At 34.5% G+C, this 23,808-nt stretch overlaps 1 protein-coding gene across 6 annotated transcripts in view; it reads right to left on the bottom strand.

Annotated features, from left to right (window-relative positions):
* Nucleotides 1-23,808, bottom strand: part of Sbb (scribbler) — a 182,731-nt gene that overhangs the window by 47,773 nt on the left and 111,150 nt on the right. For 5 of the 6 annotated variants that reach the window (XM_064076923.1, XM_064076921.1, XM_064076920.1 and 2 more), the window contains 2 exons: nucleotides 21,242-21,538; nucleotides 11,238-11,978 (listed from right to left, as the gene is read on the bottom strand). In XM_064076923.1, coding sequence (XP_063932993.1) covers nucleotides 11,238-11,978; nucleotides 21,242-21,466 — 966 coding nt within the window. In that variant the 5' untranslated portion in view covers nucleotides 21,467-21,538. The remainder of the gene's footprint in view (nucleotides 1-11,237; nucleotides 11,979-21,241; nucleotides 21,539-23,808) is intronic. The other variant, XM_064076926.1, reaches the window with a different exon arrangement.

Here is a 23,808-nt window from a genome sequence, read left to right as displayed (position 1 = left end):
CACAACGATCCTTTCACAATCGACAATCCCACACGTTATTTGCTCCACGGTTCAATCCCATTAAATCTCGAAATTAATTCCGCACATGAAGCTCATTCCGCGGCATTTTGACCAGATTTTTAACGCTTATATTTTTAATGTGGCATGAGGATCGCTCGGACATTGGAAAATTAAATTAGACTTTACTGTGTCAAGAGCAATAAATTAATATCGCCATTAGCAACGGAAGGACTAATTAGGATTTAATAGAAGCGGTACGTTTCATAGGAAAACGCTACCTGAAGCGTTAACAATTCAATGCAAATAAGGCGCTTAATTATGTAATTAGACGATGTTTAATTACGTAAATCATGATGTGGTTCACCTGTTTCGAAATGAATAATGCAAAATTGCGTACCTACGCGTCCATAATCGGTCAGTCAGATGGAAGAAATTAATGAAGGTAATTAGTATCAACAAGAGATACACGTATTCTGTGGATGTAGGAAACGCAAGCTTGCACAATATACACTTTCATAATTACACACATTACAATTCATTAAATTGTAATGTGGAGAATTATAATGGTGGTCGTCTGTTGTTCATTCGCGCTAGAATTTTGGTTTGTGTGAAGTGCATGAAATTACGGATTGTTACATCGAGAACTGTTCAAGGCTTTCGAGTGGGACCTCGATTTTTCACATTTCTTTATAATAATATTTACATTACACAATTTCATAAAAAAATCTTTGTTTCGCCAACTTTGTAACAACTTTTGCCAACATTGGGCCAACGAACTATAGATCCTACAGACTGAGTTAAACAGTTGAATATCCTTACTTGAACTTTAAATTCTGGTGATTAAATTAATATAATTTCTCTTATGTCATCAACACTCAAAATAAGTTATTAAAAAAATAAAATACAGTGTTTACATATATAGGCTTTCTAAAGGTCACTTTCAATGTTGTTAACACAAATACTACCCACAAGTTCAATAACATTACCGTATAGTCAACACGATTCCAACATTCAAACATGGTCTTGCTGAAATCTAAGCACTGTTGGAGAGGATTGTTCACACTGTCAGAAGTTTACTGTTCACCAGCGCGGCTTAATTTACGGTAATGGATATTCAAACATTTATCGTCAAATGCTAAATATTTAAGTTCGTTTGATCTTCAAGGAGTTTGTCTTGTAGTCTCCCGAACAATGCATAAACGTAAATCGGAGTAACTTCTGAGGACACCCCTTTTAAAAAATAATTAAACGGTTTTTGAATGCGTTTAATATTTCTGCTTGTTTTCATTATTTGCAGTTTTGAATTAAGGAACACGAAGCATGATTTTTGTTGGGAGTTTGTTTGGTTATTGCTTCTAATAATAAAGATTTAACGAGACTCTTCACTAAAAGTATGCATCAAAAACGCGAAAAGGCCTTGTCGCAACTTTCCGAAGATATAGTACGGCGGAAACTTTGGTGACTGCATATGCATTTTAAACAGAATACCTCGTATAATTCAAGAAACGCAAGGGAACATTGAAACATTTTTTATCTATTGCTCTCACACAGGTGAACTATTGGAAAAGGGCTTGCCAGACAAGCGGATTTAGTGCACCCCACTGTGACGAACTTGTAAAAATTACCACAAGTTAAGTACTAATTACTGCATATCGTACTAAAGCTTGTCACTGTAAAACACAAGTTTTTACAATAAAGTTCAAAGCGAAACCAAAGGTTGAAATCCAGGGTAAGAACTTTCCGTGTATTGCACTGCTGTAATATTTTGTAGAATGTATATATACTATAAACGACACGTCATCTATATAAAAATTCAGTCTGTTTGCATGTATTACAAGCGGATTAAGTACACTAGAGTTATTGTCAATTCAATAATAGTCAGAACAGGGAAGTTTTATTAGGGAGAACATTTAAAATATGAAATCCAATCCCTGAGGTCGGTGAAAGAATGTCATAACATTACAGAACTACCCTCCAATAATAACCCGCAGTAAAAACCTCCGCGTTATCGATCCATCCTAAATGTTTATAGCTTAATATCTTACGTAGAGAAGAAATGACAACTGCATCCATATAAATTTTCTAACATGTCTTTTTCTACTTAATGAACTTACTAAGACAGCGTAACAGTCATTTGCAAAATAACTTTTTTTACCAGACTAAAGTAAGTACTGAAAAAAATTACATTTATAACAATTTTCAAATTTAGCCTAGGGATAGAAATTTATTTTACTTTTGACAGATCAGTTTTAAAATGTAAATCTTTACGTTAAAGACCATTTAAAGAATATTTGAAGTTTTCATAACCAGCTGTTTATTATTTAAGTTAGACAGATGCCCAGAGGGATATTTCGCAGCAACTCAATAAGTTATTGACAATAACTAATAAATCCACTTCTGTTCTCAAATGTTTTGAATCTTTGAAACTCAGTTCATTATACACAAAAAAAAAAACATTGTTTTTAAGGAAAACTCTCCAAAAGTAAGTTAATGTTGTACATTATCCATATTAAAATTTTAAGTGCTTTGTCTCCAAAAATAGACGTAATTCGGTCAATATTTCCAAAATGGTAATATAACACTTTCCTTAGTTTGCGCAACAACTCCAAAAATTACAGTAAATTTAAAGTAAATAATTTTTGTAGTTGACTGTATAGATTCAACAACTAATTTGAAACTGAAAAACAGGGAATTCACGATATTATTATTAAAATGAGATGATTTAACGTGACCATTCACAACTTAAACCTTAAATTTAAAAGAAAAGCAATATCGTCGATCTATTCACGTTCCTTCAAAAAAAAATAACTAAAATGGTATTACAAATTTCAAAACTTGGTTAGATTACAGTAAATAATCACAGCTAAAGAAAATTCCAATTCTGACGAAATTTATTTCATTACGATCTTAATTTAAACGAAACCGCAGCCACTAGTTATTTTCGCATATGAAGTACAGACCAATACATTTATTTGGTTAAGTCGAAAAAGTGGCAGCTTAGATGAAGACGAAGATGAGACACACTGATATTTTGGCGAAATTTTTGGTGCCGACCAAAAATAGTATCTACTATCAAATAGCCCCAAATTATGGTTTTTCTGTATTAATTACACAGAACTTTAAAAATTATTTGTCACAGTCATAATTTCAATTTTAATGTTCATAAAATTAAAAAATGTTTACGTTGCACAATACAGTAAATATTTGTAATTACACAGACAGGTGTTAGACAGAGATGTCTATCAAGTCTCAATCTATTTGGGAAGTACTTAACCGATGTAGACGACATAATTATTTGAAAAAAAAAACACACATTTAGGGGGCTTATCGCGGAAAAAGAAAAAAATCTGTAGGTTGGAGCATATGCTACTAATCTAGTAACAACAGTGAATGAAAAGATAGCAATAAACTTGACGATTAAAAAATACGGAATGGTACAAAAAAAAACAATACATTGAAAGGGAATGTAGAGAATACCCTAATTTTGGTGTCTGATAAATAAAAATATGAATAAAAAGACAGCAAATGGTACTACAAGAAAACATCTTAGAGGAATAGCGTTAATCGATTACGTACATACCAGGTTATAATTTATGGGACAGAACTGTCAACGAAAGAGATAGTAAAACAGACCAAACTGTAAAAACGTTACGCGTCAAGGAGAAATATGAAAGAATTAAAAAGAAAACTGCTGGAAATAAAGGCAAGAGCATTATCGAAAGAATGAGAGAGAGTGGAAGAGATATGTTGGAAGAGGAAGAATTAGTTACATAAAAGAAATAACAAATAATGATTACCATGAAAGGAGACTATAGAATCCAGATACAATGTACAATAAGAAGAGTTCATATTAAAGCAAATATCACAGTGCTTATAATTTAAAAATGCGATAGAGAAATAGAATATAGAGCGAGAAATGAGGATAGAGAGAACAAATATTGGAGTAAAAAGTATGAATAAAAATGAACAAAACGGACTAGAATGGTGGAAAGCAAGAGGAAAAAGAACCAAGAAACCAAGGGAAAAGAAGAAATGAGTGGAGTTGAACTATGGTTTTAAAAGCTAAAATACACGAAAGCATACATCAAGCGTTAATTATCTAAGTATATCTGTTAAAGCATTAACAATTAACAGAAACATTTCGACTTAGGGTTAGCTTTGATTAACGTGCTCGAAGTGGCAGTACGGATTTGGTTGACGAAATGATATAACAATGAAATGTCAGAATATGGTACTTCACCATTGCATTCTGACAAAGTTGGCACTTTTCTAGTGCTACCATTTAAAAATCAACGCTGTCAACTGCAACTGACTCAAAATCACATTGTTTTCGATCCCACAGCACCATTTGCATACCCACAATGTTTGATAAAATCGCCCGATCTATACATTTACAAACAAACCATGGCTACCTAATTAAGCCAGGTAGCCAGGCAGCTCTAAAAATATACCACTTGCAAAGCTTGTAATTTACTTAAGCAAATATGTACGTTGAAGAGATTAAGCAGTATTAAAACAACAATGCTAATTAGTAAAGCTAATTTTAATAAACCCACTGCCATCACCGTAGCTTATACATATTTCATGCCACAAAACAATGAAATAATTAAGTACGGCGTTCTCAACCCGAGAAAAAATTTGCAAATACCATTTCGTTCATGTACAAGCACGGACGGCAATTTTTCTTCCACGTTAATAAATCGTCACAAACAATTCCTAAATGTGAAGTGAACATTCGTACACGATTCCGTACACCCCACACATTCCCATTCGACTGTGTAAACAGGTCTTTGTCGAAATATCATAAATTCCCTTCCGTTACGTTTACGTGTGTAAGAAAAAGATTTATCGCATGATGAAAGAGCAAGCAACCATCGATTCTGTTACACAAGAAACGTGACAACAGTAACAGTGTTAACATACCTGTCGTCGAGCACAATTCTAGTCGCTGACAGGAGATACCGGACCTCGGCAACAACCGGAATTCACAATTAATTAACATTATCTCGAGTTACTGATTTGACCTAATAAACATAAATTACCATAATGATAATTTTGTGGACAATTTATTTTAATGTGCCTAGCAGAAATCATGTCGCGGATGAATTTACATTTCAGGCGAATGCTATTACGGTTTAATTAATAATTATGGAAATCAGGTCGCTTTTATTTGACATTCGCGTGGAAATAAATGAAATTTATTTTAATTAATAGGTGTAAATGCGAGTTCGGTCTATTGTGTTGTTCGGATATCACGGGAACCGGGAAATAACGAATTTAACAACACGTTTGGACACACGGGAAATAAATGCTAAAATATCTGCTTGAAATGAACCGAAAGTTTTATCCCATTGTTTGCCGAAAAACATAAATCATACGCAGAGACTTATTTGGAATTTGCTCTACTTTATTTTTCCAAATTGTATCAATAAATTGCGGATGCCATGACCCGCAATAAATCGGACCAATAACATGAACTACTAAAAATAAACCAGTCGCACTTATCTGAAAAATTGCAAAAAATACTCTTGACGACGAAGTGATGTCAGTTATTTGGTATTCAGTAAAAATTTTAACGATAACAATTAATCACTAGTTGTGTAATTATCTACATGTCATCTACATTCCAATTAATTTGGAAGCGATACGTCATTAGATATGCTAAACAACATCAAAATTATTATTTTTTACGAGCGCTTAGACTTTTGTGAAATCTGATCAAACATTAATTTGAAAAGTGGAATCAACTTCGTACAAGGTTTTCTCATCAGTGCTTTTTCCTGTCTTTCCGATGTTGGCCTTGTTATATACTCCAGTTCAGGTTTATATGGTCGTGAATTTTACAAGCACCCCCACTTACAAAAATGTAAAAAATAATTATTTTTATTTAGTATCCGAAGTTTTATGTTAGTTTATTCAATTAAGTATAAATCTAAATACATATACGATTTTATTACACGAACATTCTAAAAAAATGTTCACACAACGGCGTTTGGTGATTTTCTGCAAGAGTTTTTCTTGTTATCGGAAATTTCAAGCAGATTACAGCGAAAGAATCGAAAGTTATTAGGAAAAAAATTTGATACCTCCGGTAACAATTTGCATCGAACAAAATATAGATTTCTCGAATTTAAAATTTCCTGATTAAAAAAAAAATGGCCACAAATATTCCTCTTTTAAATGGCTTTAAATTGCAACCGTCAATTTTGTCGCTAATTAGATAACGAAAATTCTCAACAATAAAAAAAATCTCGTTTGTTGGAAGTTTTGTGGTCATTGGTTTTTGCATTTTATTTTTTCCAATCTATGATGTATATGGATATTGAGATTTAAATTGTAAATCACATTATGGCTGCGAATGAACTTCATATGGGTTGAGCATTAAAATTAACAAAAAACAAAGACTTTGTAATAAATTGAACGTAATGTGACATTTTAGCTTAACATGTAAAAAAAAAATGAAAAACATCGTCATACAAATGCAACATTACTTTTAACAGCTACATATTTCCAATTTTTAAGTGTTTTTTCTCGCATATTTGGAAAAAAATCTTAATCAGGTATAATTTAGTATGTGGTAAAGTATCTTGCATGGGATTTTAATCGATTTCTGTCTCACACATCGCGAATCGGCGAAATGTTGCCATGACGTCATTGTAGTTTTATAATAAAACAGGGAGTACTAAACGAAAAGAGGACATCGATAAGACTGATTTGGAAGAAGTAATTTAAACAATAGCAAACTAAGATCATCATTAAAAGAAAGGGTGAAGGCAAAAAAAGTTGACATCTGTAGTACGTCCCTCGTTGGAAATAGAATCAGGCTAAAGTGGAAGCATGGAAACAAAATCAAACGTGTTTCGAAAGGCACAAAAAAAAAACGTAAGAGACAAGAGTGAACAGAAACAATTCATTAATGTTCGAAACTCGATAAAAATCTCACATGAGAGTATAAACAAACATAGCTTATTTATACCTTGAATTTTGTGACATAAAGAACAATAAAGACAAAATTTTCAAATGATTTACAATCCTTTTCACATGCCAACTTGCGGAGTTTTGCCGGAAAACATACAATGTTTCGAGGTGATTAGTTGAGCATGTACTTGGCAATCAAATACCTAAATGTTTGTCCACTCACACTTATGCCAACGAATTATTTATTATAAATTCAATGGTCCGGCACCTAGATCTTTTTCGTTTCAACTTTGTAATATTCCTTAGAAATGACCCATCTTTTAAATGTTAGTGTTAGCAATTTATGTTAAATTCGTGGAAATGGTCTTTTATAATGAAAAGGTCCCCTTTGTGACTCCCTAGAACAAATTTCCCTCATTTCATGAAGAAGGCAAGTTCCTCCCCTAGTTGGCCAACCAACGCCAGCTGTTAATTTTCACGCTCCAAAGCATATTTACGTTGCACATAATAAGAATAAATTATTTATCTTGTTTAACACATTTGTGTGCACACGGCAAACATCCAATGTTTTCCCTTTATTTTTCGAGCAGCAGTGGAAACAAACCATTGATATTTATGACGTAACTAATAAATATTAATATCAAGGTAAAACACAACATGCACCTCGTTAATTAAAGACTACAACATTCCAGAATATGTACGAATGTAACCTTTATTTATGCGGTTCTGAAATATCTCCAAAATTAAACTCCGTGTTATTAACCCGTTAACGCCCATGAAAGAGACCGTTCGGCGAAAAAGTGGGCGAGCTTGATATTACCATTACATCATTACCATATTTCGAACGATTACTACAAATTGCGTGCCACCAGATAATAATTTGCAGGGTTATCTGAGTGGAAAAATATTTTTCGCGCAAATATGTACATCCGTGACGACAAGGATTTCAAAATATTTCAGCGATTTTAAAACGTGTTTACCCTAAGAAAAAACTTAATGATCCTCCGGACATAAAACGTTTGTCGCTGAACGTTATTGGGTTAACGCACGATAATTTTTGAATATTTTCCAAATATTTGAGTCGCTCGAACGTCAACATCACAAGATCGACTCAAATATTGAAAATAACTAACGTTTTATTTGAAAAATAAACCGGCATAAAACAAGCAAATAGCAGCTCAATTTGTCATAGCGGCGTTCGATGAAATATCGAGCGCGGAGCACTCAATAATAGTTTGCATCGTTTCACCAAAAACTGGCCCGACTCCAAGTGCTGGAAATTAATTCACGAAAAGCGACAAAATGTAAACAGAAACGTCTGAGTCGTGAGTCAATTTTAGAAGGATCCGGAGAACACCGCGAACTTCAGCACGGCGGATCAAAAGATTAATGGCACTGATCTCGGTCGACGGAAGAGCCCAGATCAAATGCTAAAGCCTTTGTAATCAATGGAACATGTACGCTGCTGCAAAAATCTCCACTGAAGAAACGAATTTATCTGGATCCGAGATTTATGTTGGTGCGGGAGTATCTGATTTCGACAAATTACTGCGGAACGGCTTTAAAAGCAAAAAGAGGGTTAGATCCACATTCCGGCTCAAGGTGTTTACCATCAACATTCCGCTGGTGTGTCTCGACGACTGGAGGATTTTTACGGTATCCTGCGTCCGGTTTGACCAAGCTGTCGCCAGAATTTGCCCCTGTTGTGTTTTGGCCAATCAAAAAATATGATCGACCAGCGACAATTAATAAATGATTGAAAACATACGTGTTTCATGCAGATCGTACTCCCAATATAAAACCTGTAATTCAGTGCTTGGAAATATTCCTCGAGGCAATGTTTATAAAACAGATAAACATGAGAAATGATCGCTTTTTTCGACACAAAAACTGAATGGAAAACAAACATTTTCCTAATTTAATCAAAATAAAAAACCATTGAAAAAGTAAAGATTATTATTTAAATTGTTTATTTTTAATTTTAAAATATGTACTTACATACATAAATAATGTTGTATAGTCAAGCAAACCATTATGCATCTAATACCTGCCAGTAGCGAATGAAAGCGGAATGTTAATCTCTACACATCGAAGACTTTGCCAAGGATTGATGTGCGGAGGCTAAAATTCCGCTTTCATTAGATACAAGTACATATTAAAAGCATAATGACTTATCGCACTAAGAAGCAAAGTTACAAACGTGCTTGACTATAGTCAACTTGGATGATTATTGTTGATGTACAAAACACTTTTGGTACTATAATTATTACATAGTATTCACAAAGCCATCAAATTTGGTTTAACCAAAAAAAGCAATAACAGTCCTGATTTTTTTATATTTTTTCAGACATTCTAAACATGAAACATGACACAAATCGCAACCGAAAACAATCAAAAACTCCTTCTTCTCGTTTAACTTTCAACTACCCAGTTTTCATTCAAAACATCTCCAACCGCAGCCATCTCCAAGAAAAATGATCCCATTAAAGCCCTGACACCGAATCGATTTCAAGATTCAATTACATCAAACGTCAATCTCGTCCGAGATCCGGACAAAGAACAAGCCGCTTTAATTTTTTCTCTCTGCAATTTCCTACTTAGCTTCCATTCGGTCCAGGCTCTCAGGCCGTCACCGTTTATGTCCACGAGGGGCTGAGAGGAAGTGAGATATGGCATTGCTTCAGAAAGCCTCTTCACGGCGTCTCTCCACCCTCTATCGATCGCAATAAGGCAATCCGCCGCCACCGCACCCACTTGACATCGACATCTCGCTCGGAACGACGATCTAACGATATTTGCCCGTCTATATCGTTCGTCCTTTTCCAAGCCCTTCGAGATTTAATAAAAAGTCTTGACGACTTCAAAAGGATGCACCCACAAGAACGAATCAACTGCTTCCTATTTCAAAGCGTTCATAAACAAAGTGGTCGTGATGAGCAATATAGCCCGCGGATATCGTTTCTTCTTCAAGGAGCTCGTTGCCGGATCGGATATCGCACTTCCAAACATGATTTACGCTGATATTGTGTTCGGAAAAATTGGATTTAACATAAATTGGAACGGTGGGAGACGTGACTTTAGTGATTAACATTTAAATTGTGCATTTATGGCGCTATAAACTTGTCACACGGCGTTTTATTGAATGTTGTGGCAGCTTTGTACAGTTACGCGATTTCTGCGGTACAAAGTATGGAAATCCGATGACTCTTTCGCAAAAAAGTGTGAGTTGGGACCGTTATTTTTACAAAAAAGCTAAATGCAATTTTAGAATGTTAAAAAAAAGTATAACGACGATTTAATTCTAACAGGCAAAAATAAAAATTCAGCAATTTGGAATATTATTTCCAATGGTACTAGCAAAACAAAAAATGAACAATCGTAACATAACACGGTTGATAATGGCACAAATATATGGTATCTATTTAATTAGACATGAGTGTGCCATTCGGATCCATCTTGACCCCCTACTATTTAACATTTACAAGAATGACGTTTTCAATTATATAAAACACAATTAAAATTGTTTAGTGCGTTGTTGACATTAATATTTTAATACGATCTAAAAACTTAATTTTCGCACAGACATCTTGAGAAACATTTTTCAAAAATAATGAAGTGGGTAGATAAAAATATGATATAGAAAGGAAAAAACTGTGTACAATTTAAAATCACCACCTATGAAGCTAAAACTTATTTTAGGGAACGGACATAAAATTTAATTTTTTTTCAACAAAACTATTAGGTAGTTGCAAATATTTTAAGTATGTACTTAATTACGAGACACCGGTATTTTTACATCTACCACATTTTTTAATACATCAGATCAGAATTTAAGTTTTTCAACATTTTTGGATTCACGATCATTACAAAATTTTACTAATAAAGTTATAAATCAAAACAAAAAGGCCAATTTAAGTAATTTCTATATTCTCAGTTTCCCAATCCCATGGACGCCACGTGTTGTAATGACCTCGCCCAACCCTTTCTATATAAAGGGATGGAGCGGATTAATGCCACTGCAGGTAGACGTTTCGTCAAAGCTATCTATTGTCGTGAATTACTCAAACCCGCTGGGTCCATTATGATTTACAACTTTAGTCAAAGTTTCTTATTCTTGTGAGTCGACTATACCAATGACGTATGAATCTAGTAAAATTTAAAATATTTCTTTTAGTCTCTTTGTAGTAGAAGCCGATCATGAATAATCACTATTTAAATAAAAACAAATATTGTGTCCACATGTCATAAAACATGCTTTTGTTAGAAATAAAGACGCACGCTGCTTGGTTGTCCCCGTCCCTCTACTCCCCTCCACTTACCTTGGATTCCGTTTTGAGCTTTTTGGCTGGCGGCGGCGAGGAGCTCCGCTCGTCCAGGTTGGTGGAAGGCTGCATCGCCACGCTGGCCGCCACTTTGGCTTGCTCCGGCTTGGCCGCCGATCCCTGCGCGGTGGCGGCGGCCGGCGACGGCGGCGGTCCCGGAGACGGCCCGGTGGCGGCGGCCTGTGGCGGTCCCGGGCCCGTGCTCGCGGGGAACACAGATCGCGGTGGTCCGGTCTGCGGGGCACTCACTCTCACCATACCGTTCATTTCGGCGACGGAGACGGTCACCGCCCCCGCGGGCTGCGGCGCGTTGACGGTCACTTTCTGTCCACTGCTTTTGTCGCTCGACGACGACGACGACGACGAAGACGACGACGACGAGCCGTGCTTATCCCTGATTTTGTCGCGGCGGTGGCCGCTCGAGCCGCGCTTGCTGTTGCCGGAACTGTTCGAGGAGGCGGTGGGCGGCGGCACGGCGTTGTTGGCTGCGACGTGCTTGGCGGCGCTCACGGGCAACGTCGCACCTTTCAGGTCGCTCTGATCCGCGTTTCCGTTCAATTCGTTCGATTTGACGATTTCGTGTTTCGCCTCGGACGTCTTGGTGCCGGGTTTCGTCCTCTTGATTTTCATCTTCAGGCCTTTGTCGACGGTGGCCGAATGCTCGATGGCCATCTTGGCTGTGGCGGCCGCCTTGGCGGCTTGGGGCCCTCCAGCGTTTGCGGCCATCGCGATCGCCGGCTAGGCAGAAAATGCACTTTGTGAAAAATGTCCAACAAATTATTTGAAGTGAAATCGTACGTGTATACCAAAACCACCTTAATTAAGAATTGAGTTCGCACAGACGTATGATTTTACGACCCAGTATCGCTCGATTACAAGTTATCTACCAGACTTATCTATGATTGATCTTCTTTCACTACAACCAGAAATGCCAAATCAGAAATGTATCTTCAACCCCCCGTCAAACTTGTCTATAAAACTGACGATTCGACTACAGCGTATTATTACTTGATTAACAAAGAAAGGAACCTACCTGAATTTTATACCGTTACGAACTGAAAAACATTCTACCTGGAACGGCTTTATAGGGAGATGGTACGATATACTTATAAAATCCTTGATAAGAAAAGTAATTATTTTAATGTGATTTTATAGTATTATTAGAAATATTGCGCGGATTCAGCCTCCAACGTCTATTCACCTTCACTAATTGTTATGACGGCTTAACCGCGCACCCTTGTAAATTTGCCGTAGTCCAGATGGTTGGGAAGGAGTTTGTCAAGATGGACTGTAATGAAAATTTTGTTACAAAAAATGTTCGTAAAAGATAGAACGAACTTTGAGAGTGATTTATACAGCTCACGTGATAAAAACTGAAATAATTTTTGAGTAATTATTTTTATTATTATTATGATTACGTGCCTATCACGTGATGACTAGCTCAACAGCCAGGTTTACACGCTAATGTTACGTAAAGCAGTTGCGGCGGGATTTAAAAAAAATATAAAAGTAGCAATTCGTCCGATGAACTCAATTATTATATTTCCTTGCTTACGATCGGGAAGTAAAAAGTTTTCAAACTAGAAAATTCATTTTTAAGCGTGGCACACTGTGTATACGTATTTAACTTCGATTTAATTAGGCCGGGGACATATCTGGCGGAACTTCAGCTGCGTAATTTAGCGCGCTGTTTTTCAGTTTCAACCACCCCTCGACAAATACAAGCCGAAATTTCGCGAGGTGTCAGTATCAACTCTACCAAGCTCTACAAATTGACAAAAAAAGAAGAAAATATGGAGTGCATCCATTGCTTTTAAAACGCATAAGCATTGGTCAGTTCAATTGCCAATATGATTTATGAATTCCGCGCGCTAAATTACGCAACTGAAGTTCCGCCAGATATGTTCCCGGCCTTAGAAATGACGTCAACTATTGAAAAAGGTTATCTTTTGTTTAAATATTGAAACTTAAAAAAATTAAATTTCAAGAGACAAAGATAGAAGCCTAAAGGTAGTAATAATGGAATTATTATTGTATACCAACTGGGTGTGAAAGTAAGTTGAAAAAAATTGAAAATAAATTGTTACAGATATTTACTCTCTTTAACAAGCAACTACACACAAATGATAAAACTAAAAAAAACATTTATACAGGGTGATGTTCGATATCATATTAAATATTAGAAATGGATAGTATGTACTTACTAAAAAAATCTTGAAAAAGACTGATTTATTGAAAACATTAAACAAAAAGTTGAAACAAAAACACGAAAAAATAAAAGCGAAATATGTATATACAAGGAACACCAGTGAGGACACGAAAGCTTGACTTGAAATGATGTCACTACAACCAGTTTCAGTTTAAAATTTAAGCTGTATAAATCCGACCGGGAGCAGGTACTCGGCAAACATTCCTTGAATATTGCAGCTTTGAAAATTCATGTCAAGATTATCCACTTTTACAACTCCAGAGCTTTGGTAACCATGCTAAAGCAAAACTTTACAACCCCATTAACGGACAATAGCGAACAAGTAGATACCTTCGGACTCTTTAATTCTCGGAAGGGCTCGTTATTGGAAGGTAATACCTAAATAAGACGATAATGAAGTACCTGAAGTTATACACATGAATAATTTTGTTCTTGTATTGCGTCGTGCGAAGACTGGTGTGCCGATAGTGAATAGAAATTTCATGGAGTTATAATAAGTGTTTGTGTACTTATTATTTATGTTTACACAAATTGTACGTTAATTCAGTACGGTCCTGCATTGCTCAAGACATGTCAGAGTAACTGGGCAAATGGACGGTGAAACCGTGATACAAATTAATGAAAATCCATAGACGCTTGAGAACAAATTTTGAGATAACGTCATCAATTTTTTGGGGTTGATAAACAGATATGTACATTTTGATCAAAAATTTACCATGCTTATGATAACTTTCAAACATCTCCAATATTTCAAAGCATTCGATTTTGTAGTTCCTGATTAATTCAATAAAATAAATTCAGGCATTCATTAATTTTTTTGAGTTACCTTGTAGTATACGCAAATCAAAAAAATCTGAATGGAATGATGACTTGTGACTTACAAGTACAGACCCATCATCTTTTCTACATTTTAGATAGGATTTGTTCGGCAAAATTTTGAGCTGGCGTCATCAATTTTTTGGAGGGGATAAGTAAATATATTTTGATTAAAAATTTATCATGCCTATCATAACCTTTTAACATGTGTAAGATTTCAAAAGCATTCAGTTTTGCAGATTCAAAATTAAATTGCAAAATGTTGTTTTATAATTTTGATTTTTTTCCAAAAATCTGGATATTTACCGCAGGTATGGAAGTATGTTATTTTATAAAATTTAAATTCGATATTTTGCAAAATTTTTGAATGACCTTTTCAAAGTGCTGGTGCTAATGATTGGACAAATTGCATGGCGACATAGAACGTAATTATTAGAATTTTTCAAGAGTATTGTTAAAATCAACTGACACATGTCGCCATGAGGTTTACCATAACAACTAAACATCTAAAAACAGCACTTTCCCAAATTTTTGTTTCTTCAGTTTTCTGAAAACCTACGTACATTTCTTCCTGGATACTGTGTGATCAGATTTTCTTTTCCAGACGAGAAAGAATATGTATCTTCATCAATTCAATAACGACAGAACCACATATATATTCTCCTTCTGTTTAATATATCGTCTTCAAGAGATTTAACACTTTACAAACGGTGGAATATAGACCACTTTGTGGTTGATACAAAGCAGATTCCAACAGTTTTTTTGTTCACAGTACCACTATTTATTAAACTTAAAAATGTTTTCTTTAAATGTTTGTAATAGCTCCCCATTACAAAAATTAGTTATTGACACTGTGAACTATCTAAACTTAACAAACATGTCAAAATACAAAGCTATACAAAGAAACAACTAAATAAGACACAAAACAACTCAACTTTCTTTTCCATGTTTTTGCACAGAACATAAGAACTTTAACTTATTAATGATGTTTTTGTGAAGACTATTTTAAATTCACAGATATATGAAAACAATTACTACATAGGAATACACCTACAACCTATATCTAACTCAACAAAAAAAGTTCATTGGTTCAGGAATATAAACGAAAGTAAACAAAACATTCGGCCAATAAAGAGTCAAACTTTAAATTCAACTTTTCTGACCTTTTTTAATTGCCGCAGACAACTATAGTCGTCTTTTAATTATATTTAAGAGAGATAGGACACATAACTTTAAATATATCTTCTCTGCACCAAAGAATTTCAACGAGAATGCACAAGAAACTATACTCCCACGAACGAGCAGGAAGTGATTTCTACTGCGCAGGTTCGCCAGAATGTATCTAGTAAAGCTATCTCGTACTATTCTGCCTTTGTTAATTTTAAGTGTACATCACAGTTGAAATACAGACGTTTGTCGTCACATATTTCATACACATTTTCGTCCTGTAACATTCGCTATAAACACGTTGATTCTGGAGTTAGGATGGTTTACACATAGTAATTTAATCATTAGAAAATGGAGGCATCTATAAAAAGAAAACGACGTTGCTCCTGTGCTGTCTTGTTTAACGCAAAACGAATAAAAGAATAAGTTTTTTCGATTTCCTAAAATATTGAAACGAATAAGATAATAGGAACCAAACTATAAACACTTATTTATAAAAAAATATTTATTAACTGTTCAAGCATGTTTTGTCGACAGACAAATTATTTATATCAGTATGTCGTATGTAAACGTTTATCCTTTCATAACAACCAACTTTCAAAATTCCCGCGTCGTAGCATCCCAACGAAATAGCTGAAAGTCACCAATGTTGACAGCAAAACATCAAAGGCACCGACACAAGTGTCGCTTTTTGTTCTTTCTCTTTAATAATCTTTGTTTGCATGAACTGATCTGAGAGAGATACTTCCTAGAATAGCCACAAAGGGACACTAAGCATCAGCTTAGAAATATCCGGGTTACGAACGTAATGAGTACCTTCTTGGTAATTATTGTCCCCTGTCTTATCGACAATGTTATAATATAGAGATGTTTCAAACAAAACAAAACAAACAAGAAAATTCTTGCGTGCATGTTATGTCTTCAAAGTGGGTGGAAGTATGAATTATTATTGCCACTTTCTTCGTAGCACGAAATAAATCATGCAACTGTTCAAGTATAATAGAATTTAAAACTATTCACGACTTCATCCTGAAATAATTGAGACTGTATTTAAATTACAACAAACATTAAAACCGCAACACTTTGTTTCAACCAAACAGCACAATTATTTTTGAATTGTAACAAGATAAAGAGGAGTCCCCAGCAAAAATAACGGTAAAATCCGTTTGGGTCTGACAAGCTGTCAGTAGTTAACCACCTACCCTGAGTGTCGTATAATCATTACGATAATTTACAATGTTGCCTGCTGCCGATCCCAGCTTTCAGATTCTGGCCAAGTAAATTCATTTCATCTAGTCTGTGTTCCGAAGTTTCTAGATTATTGCAAAATGAATAAATAATAACAATAAATAATAATTACTTCTAACTACTTGCGTTGTTAAACGTAGAAATAAACACAAATAGATATATAACACATATTTGAAAACATTTAATAGGTAGTTACAAAATTCAAGTTTGATTTGACGTTTTCGTGAACTTGTGACTAGTGACATTTTTGCAGCAAAAAAGTTTGTGTCAGTGGAAACATTATTTTAAGTGCATTTTGTCAAAATGTACTCTATTTTGATTAATTTATTACGAAAGAAGTTATCCGCTTATTAAAAAAAGGAACAAAGACCACCCAACAGACCATGCAACACAAAGGGGCGAAAATATTGAACTTTATTTTTGTTATTTTATTAAAACTTTAACACTTTGAACAGTAATAATAATAATATATGTATCATATAAATATATGTGTATATTTAAAATTAGCGTTCTACAAATTATACAAAAATAAAACAAAAAAATTACTCAATCAATTGTTGTACAAAAAAGAATGATTGTAGAAAATAGTACAATCCGTCGATGAATGAAATAATTTGTGAAAGAGGCATCCCTTTTTTCACACACGAACCACTCTGTCACATTGTGTTTTTTTAGAAAAAAGTGTGGTGGATAAAAAAAATCCCAAAAACATGAAACTTATTTCAGTAACTCACTCTGATCGTTTGCATCCGAAATGGAAAAAATTACTTAATGACGCGAATGTCCCGTCTAACTTCAAAGTTTTAAAACTTATGCAACAAATTCTTGCGAAAAGATCCAATTACAAGCAGTATAATTTTGATTTGGAATTAGTTGAAAGCTCTTTTTGTTTTTCAAACCCATTTATGATTTTAAAACTTTACGATAATGTAACTTTGACTAGAATAAACGGTGAAAATACATCAGTAAAAGGAAACAAATAATAATTATTCATTTTAATAAGATAACAATTGAAAGAATTAATCGAAACCGCAACCAAAAACGTCCAATTAATAATGCAGCATGATTTACTTGAACTTTGTAAGGTACAGTAAAATCATATACCCAAAAATCCATAACGTGGATATTCGTTTGAAAACGGTAGACCGTAGGCTGTACAGAAACGTACGAGTAATCATGAAATCTCGCACCATTAATTCTTGATCGAAATAATTAATCGCTCAATAACACTAGGTAAATAATTGATTTGATATTATGCTCCGTTATTGGTAATGTAATCGAAATGTAATAGATATGTAATCAGCGCGTAAATTGCTTTAGTGACAGCTGAGGTCGTTTGATAATAACAATTCGAAACGGTAATGAACTTTCATACAAATCTCCCCATATGCATTTCAACTCAGTTGAATCAACTTTTAATAAGTAATTTACCGTTAAATCTGATGGGTTCCGATGTTTTCCTGAATACGAAAAACTCTAATTATTGTTATAAATTTCCGTCCGATCGATCAGATCAAGCAGTAAATCACAAAAATCGTTTTATGTATATTGATTTTATAATTTTTACATGATTGGTTATTGGCGTAATTGAAAATGCATTAAATATTAGTTATAATTTACTACAATCAATCATTTTACGTAAATTTCTATTACCTAGAAAAATACAAACACTTTCAATTTAAAATGAGGGGTTCACAGTAAATTAAAAAAAACACATTGGTTTACATTATTTTTAAACAGTTAAAGACGTAATTATTGTGAAATTTCGAAGTCACCTTATTTCTTTTGCAGTTAAGATAAACTTTGAAAAATTTGTAGACTTTGACTAATTTTCGAGTTAATAATCATAAAAATGTATCACAGCATTAGATATACATATCATACAGTTCACTTAATTTCTATTAATTTCACTAAGTAATCTATAAGTGGAATGTAAGATCTGTAATCCCCTCCGGAAGAGCTTTTGAATTAAGATTAGGTTTGTTTGAGGATCAAATCCTTTTCTGTACCTGGCGGGGTGGCTAAACTCAAAGATCATCTCCAACAATTAATTTATATCTTTTAAATAAAATTCCTTAGATTCGTAATTGTTATTTACGAGTACTTAGGGATCATATTTTATTAATTCAGTTGGTCTACTAATTGAGAAGTAGAAGTTGAGAATCGGAGGTTTTCACAGCCAGTCTCAATGATCAGGTTTCAAAACGAGGCTACTTTAGTAAGAAAGCATCTTCAGGAAATCAGGGAGATGACATTAACATGGGAGAGATTCATATTCAGTGAATTATTCCCCCTTGAAAATCCCACGCTAATTTCGTTTACTCTAATTTCCTGGCGTTGCTTCTTACAGCAGTGGGAAAACGTGGAAAGTTTTTTTTAATGCTGTATTCCCGAAAAACATATAATGCTTAAGTTTTTTTTTTAAATTTAAACAAATGTTTCATTAGAGTATTATTATTGGAGATAACCTTTAGTTTTTTATTTAGATATCACTAAATTGTACACTCTAGAGCTTCTATGGGTATCATTTCCAGATATCAAAAATTATTTCCACCACGATTTTTCTCAATTTTTGTTACAGACCGCAACAGACACAATTTAAGACATATCAATTTTGATTTACCGCGACAAACAACACAAGAAATGTCTAGACGACCGTTAAACGATCAAATTTGTACTTTATCCCGTTGCAATTATCGCTATCTGATCGATAACACTCATGAATAAAACATCATCAAATTGACTATCTCAAGTAAAGGGGTTGAAGGCAGTTTAGCCATAACTTACTTGCACAGAATTCAATCTGCTTTCTGTTCTGCACTATCCGCTTTAAACTTTTATGTTCCATCTTATATTTATTTATGATGTCGAGACCCGCAATTTTCATTTTTTGTTCGCTGTCGTCTATTATATTAAAAAACCAAACCGCTTTATTCGAGATAAAGAGTAACGTAATCTTTTTCTGCAAAATTTATAACACCTTACCACTTTCATTTTTTTTTTGTTTTGCTGCTGTAGTTGAATATCTTAAATTGTAGAACACAAAAAATATATACAGTGTTATTCACGACACGCTTCATGTCTAAACACTTCAAAACGCAACCAACAATGCAATTGCCAAGTCGCTAAATCAACTTGAAACTGGCCCCTTTGAATTTACTATGATTATTTTTTCAAGTAAAATATAGTTGGCTGTTTGGTGTAGATAATATGAAAATAAAGGCCAACGTTTAAGATAAAAGCAAAAACAAATTCAAAACAAGAGTTCCTAGGCGGATAATGTTTTCTATAAAAAAACGTAAAGCAGTAGCCGTATTTTTTCTGGATTCACCATATATCAAGAGCAGACGTATGTTGTCGTATGACTACATTTTACAGCATCAATTCTGCCGAAATATATCAATTTTAACATGGTAGTATATCTGACATTACGTAAATATTGTTACAACAAAACAGACAACTAAATTTAAGTTTTTAGTATTATATGGAATATCAAAGATTTTGGTATCAAGGACCGCTCTGGAATTTTAATTATTAATTATTTTACCGCATTACGACCACAGTGAATCAAACGACGTTAAATGCCATTTAAAAACGTTTGTCAACGACGTTTCACTTACGGTCTTGTTGTCGTGCTTGCATTTTTCATTCTTTTGAGTGTTTAAGTCAATAAAAACTGATGGACTTTTTTTTGTGCGTTAAGTTGGTACCTATAAGTTAAAGTAAACCAAACTTACTGATTCATTTTTTAGTGTTTATAGCAAAATAATGGTGAAAGATGATCTATTTCTTGGAACAGAATGCTTTTATAATAATGTGCTATTAACGAAATGGCACTTTCATGAATGGCAATATTGCTGTTGTATGCAGAAATGAGTTTTTTGCAAATATCGAGACATTCAAGTTAAAAAGAAACTTCTCATATCATGAAATATAATGGAGATGTGATCAAAATTGATCGAATAATTTTCAAAGATATGTAAGTGATCGATCTGCATATGCTCCACGTTCTCCGGATTTGACACCGTTAGATTTTTAACTGGTTGGGTTTTTAAAAGATAAAGTTTAATTTACAAGAAGCAACCACATTTTTATGGGAGTATTAATAAAGAAATGGTACACAAAATATTTTCAGCACGCATAATTTGCTGTTTGGTTAGATAATTTGAAATTAAACATCAATTTTGAAAGTAAACGAAGACTAATGAGATTTATATTTACAACAAAATGGTGACATTTTCAGTAAACAGCAAAAAACTGAAAAATTTTGTTTTAATATAATTTACTCTAATTAAATGAAAAGTATAATTGTTTAATCGTAATTTCAAACGTGAACGTGTATTTTAATACAAAGCAATTGTATCTGAAAAAGTGCACAATTACATCGTGACTGCCAGACGGTGAACCTAAGTAGGTATATAAAATATATTATTTATAACGTAGTTCAAAACACTGCACGTACTTACTTACGTACAAATCAAAGCCAAAACTAAAAATCTAGGGAAAAAAATTGAGGCCAACCTCTCGTCGTCGGCCAAATGGAGAAAGAATAATTTCTTACTGTGTGGGTGTTGGCACCCTCGTTGGTCTTCTCTATGTCCGCATCCAAGTCGATAATCAGGTCGCCTATTCCTATATCCCACTCGTTGTCATCGTATTCGAAATTTGAGGGTTGGGTGGTGGTGGTTGCGATGTCTGGCTTCGCCGTGGCGTTCCCTGTCCTGGAGTCCGCCACCCTCGCTCGGTGGCCCGCGTCCTGCGAGCTGGATCTCATTGGGGCCGCCATGCGCTAGTCCGGGCCCCGCCGCCGAGTCTTTGCCCCGCGGCGCCCGACAACTCCACACACTGCATCTTACCCCTGCAACAATAAAAATACATACTCATTTTCTATTCGGTCTATTGTTACATCTACGTTACATTTACACGCAACATCGTTGCTGAGAAGTATTTTCATTAATTTATATATTTTTGAAACGATTTTGAAGATGTATGAACTGAATTTAGCAACACAATAGAAATCTATACCGGATAACACAATAAATCCTATTTCGAAGGCGAGCGGAGACCCAGTCACAGGAAATCAAACTAAATCTCAGGCAATAATCAACACGAGACGCAGGCATCAAGTATTAGATATAATGTAGACTGTGCTGGCGAACTTGCGCATGCGCATTACAGCAATTTAAGACGAAAGTGGTGATTATCTTATCATTATGGATATGAGGCTCAATTATGTGGGCTACAGGTAGGTACTTATATACCTACCAAGCTATTTTTGAAACATCAATACCTTGCTAAGGTCCGTGATGGTAGATCGTCGGCTCCAAAGAAATTAATATGATAGTCAGCTCACCCAAATAGTGAACATTGAATTTTTGTTTTATTGGAGGGCACCCGTAAACCGCTTAGGATTATGGTAATGATAATTTATAGCCCAGATTGCTTGCCTGAAAGGAACAAAGGTTCTGTGAATCAGACGTATATCCATAGATTTTAGATTATGATAGTCAACGTCGTCTGATTCGCAAAAGCCTTGATCATTTCGGATAAACAATTCAAAAGAAGGCTAACGTTGTAAATCATAAATATACACAAGTGAGTCTATATTGTTAATTTAAGATACTGCCTTGTAAGGTTCTGCTGAGAATAAATGCATTTGAAAAAAACTTGTTTGATTGATCTTGTGTGGACAGAACGCAGTGTAAAATGTTAACATTAAATTACTAAGCTAGATGGGATAGCTTAATACTGCCTCCAAAACCCTTTCTAGTGAAATTTTTACATTCCTAACATTTGTAGTTTTCATGTTAGATTTCACACGACTACAAATTTGTATCAAAATTTCTCTCGTCTGAAAAAATGAAATTATGACAAATACTGACACAAAATTTGAAATGCATCAACGAAATAACTATGGGATTGCGAGAATTGTTTGAAAAGAAATTATGATGAACAAAAATGAAAGGGAGTTCGCTCAAAGTACTAGGGGAGACTTCACTGCCAAGGGGAAGTACACTGCAATAAGAGCATGCGGGACCGTAAACACGTACTTGAAAGTAGTTAACGGAAACATAAATAACATTGATATCTATAAAAATTCAGAAGTCAAAAACAACAGTTACGGAAATCGAGACAATTAGCAAACTGCAAAAATTGACACAAACTGGTTTAGAAATAATTTGCTCAATACTATCTCTGTATACACCAGTTTCTATTTTTGGTTTCCACGAGTTACATATTCATTCCAAGTTCACAGATTGTGTCAGTAATTAGGCAAATAATTTGTACCAATTTACGAGTGTTTAGCAATCTCCACACATTCTAGTGGTTTAGCACAGGAAACTGTTCTGTTTTTGTTGTCGTTTTGCATCCTGCTGTTGACGTGAGAATAATGAATTAAAATGTTAACGTTAGTCGGAGACAATAAAACCGTAATGAGAAATTTAAGAGTAAACTTTAGCAGAGGAATTTAATACTTTGAGTTTACTTTCGTGTAAATAATGTTCTGTTCGTTCGTGAGATTATAAAATACATCTTCCGGAGGAAATGCACCTGCCTGGCTTGAATGTAAGATTAATCCAATTACAAATTATTCTAAACATAACTTTGAAACGATATTATCCAACCAGATGAATTAAATAAACAGCCAGGAAATAGCTGAGCAGCTTTAATCTCACTGCCATCGTACATTATCTCTGGATTAATATCAACCGTATAATGAGATGTCGTCGCGGTTATTCCAAAGAGCACCTGTTCGCTAGAATTCAGCGAATGTTAAACATCCCAGAGACGAAAAAGACAATTCCCAAATATAACATTTAACCAACATCTACATCTACGCCAACGACTCCCAAATTTGTAAACTCTGCATTTTTACGTGCAGGTGCGGAATTAATCCAGTGACTGTAACCAAAACGTTACAGCTACGAAAATAGCCAGATAAATTCCCAAAGTTTTCCGAAATGTCGTATATAAAACTTTAATTGATTCCTGTCACTTAATGTAAACATCCAGCTGTATTGCTGCCATAATAAATACACTAGGTAATCGTACCTTCATGGCTTCCAACTTCCGCTCATAAAACACTGATCGATTATGCGATGTAAATGAACAAGCGGCTGAAAAACA

The sequence above is a fragment of the Zophobas morio genome, unplaced genomic scaffold (assembly GCF_036711695.1).
Source record: "Zophobas morio isolate AGI-343-1 ecotype UQ-CSIRO unplaced genomic scaffold, CSIRO_AGI_Zmor_V1 ptg000108l, whole genome shotgun sequence".
Classification (NCBI taxonomy): Eukaryota; Metazoa; Arthropoda; class Insecta; order Coleoptera; family Tenebrionidae; genus Zophobas; species Zophobas morio.
Note: the sequence above shows the minus strand (reverse complement) of the source record. Positions and strands in the feature narration are given on the sequence as shown.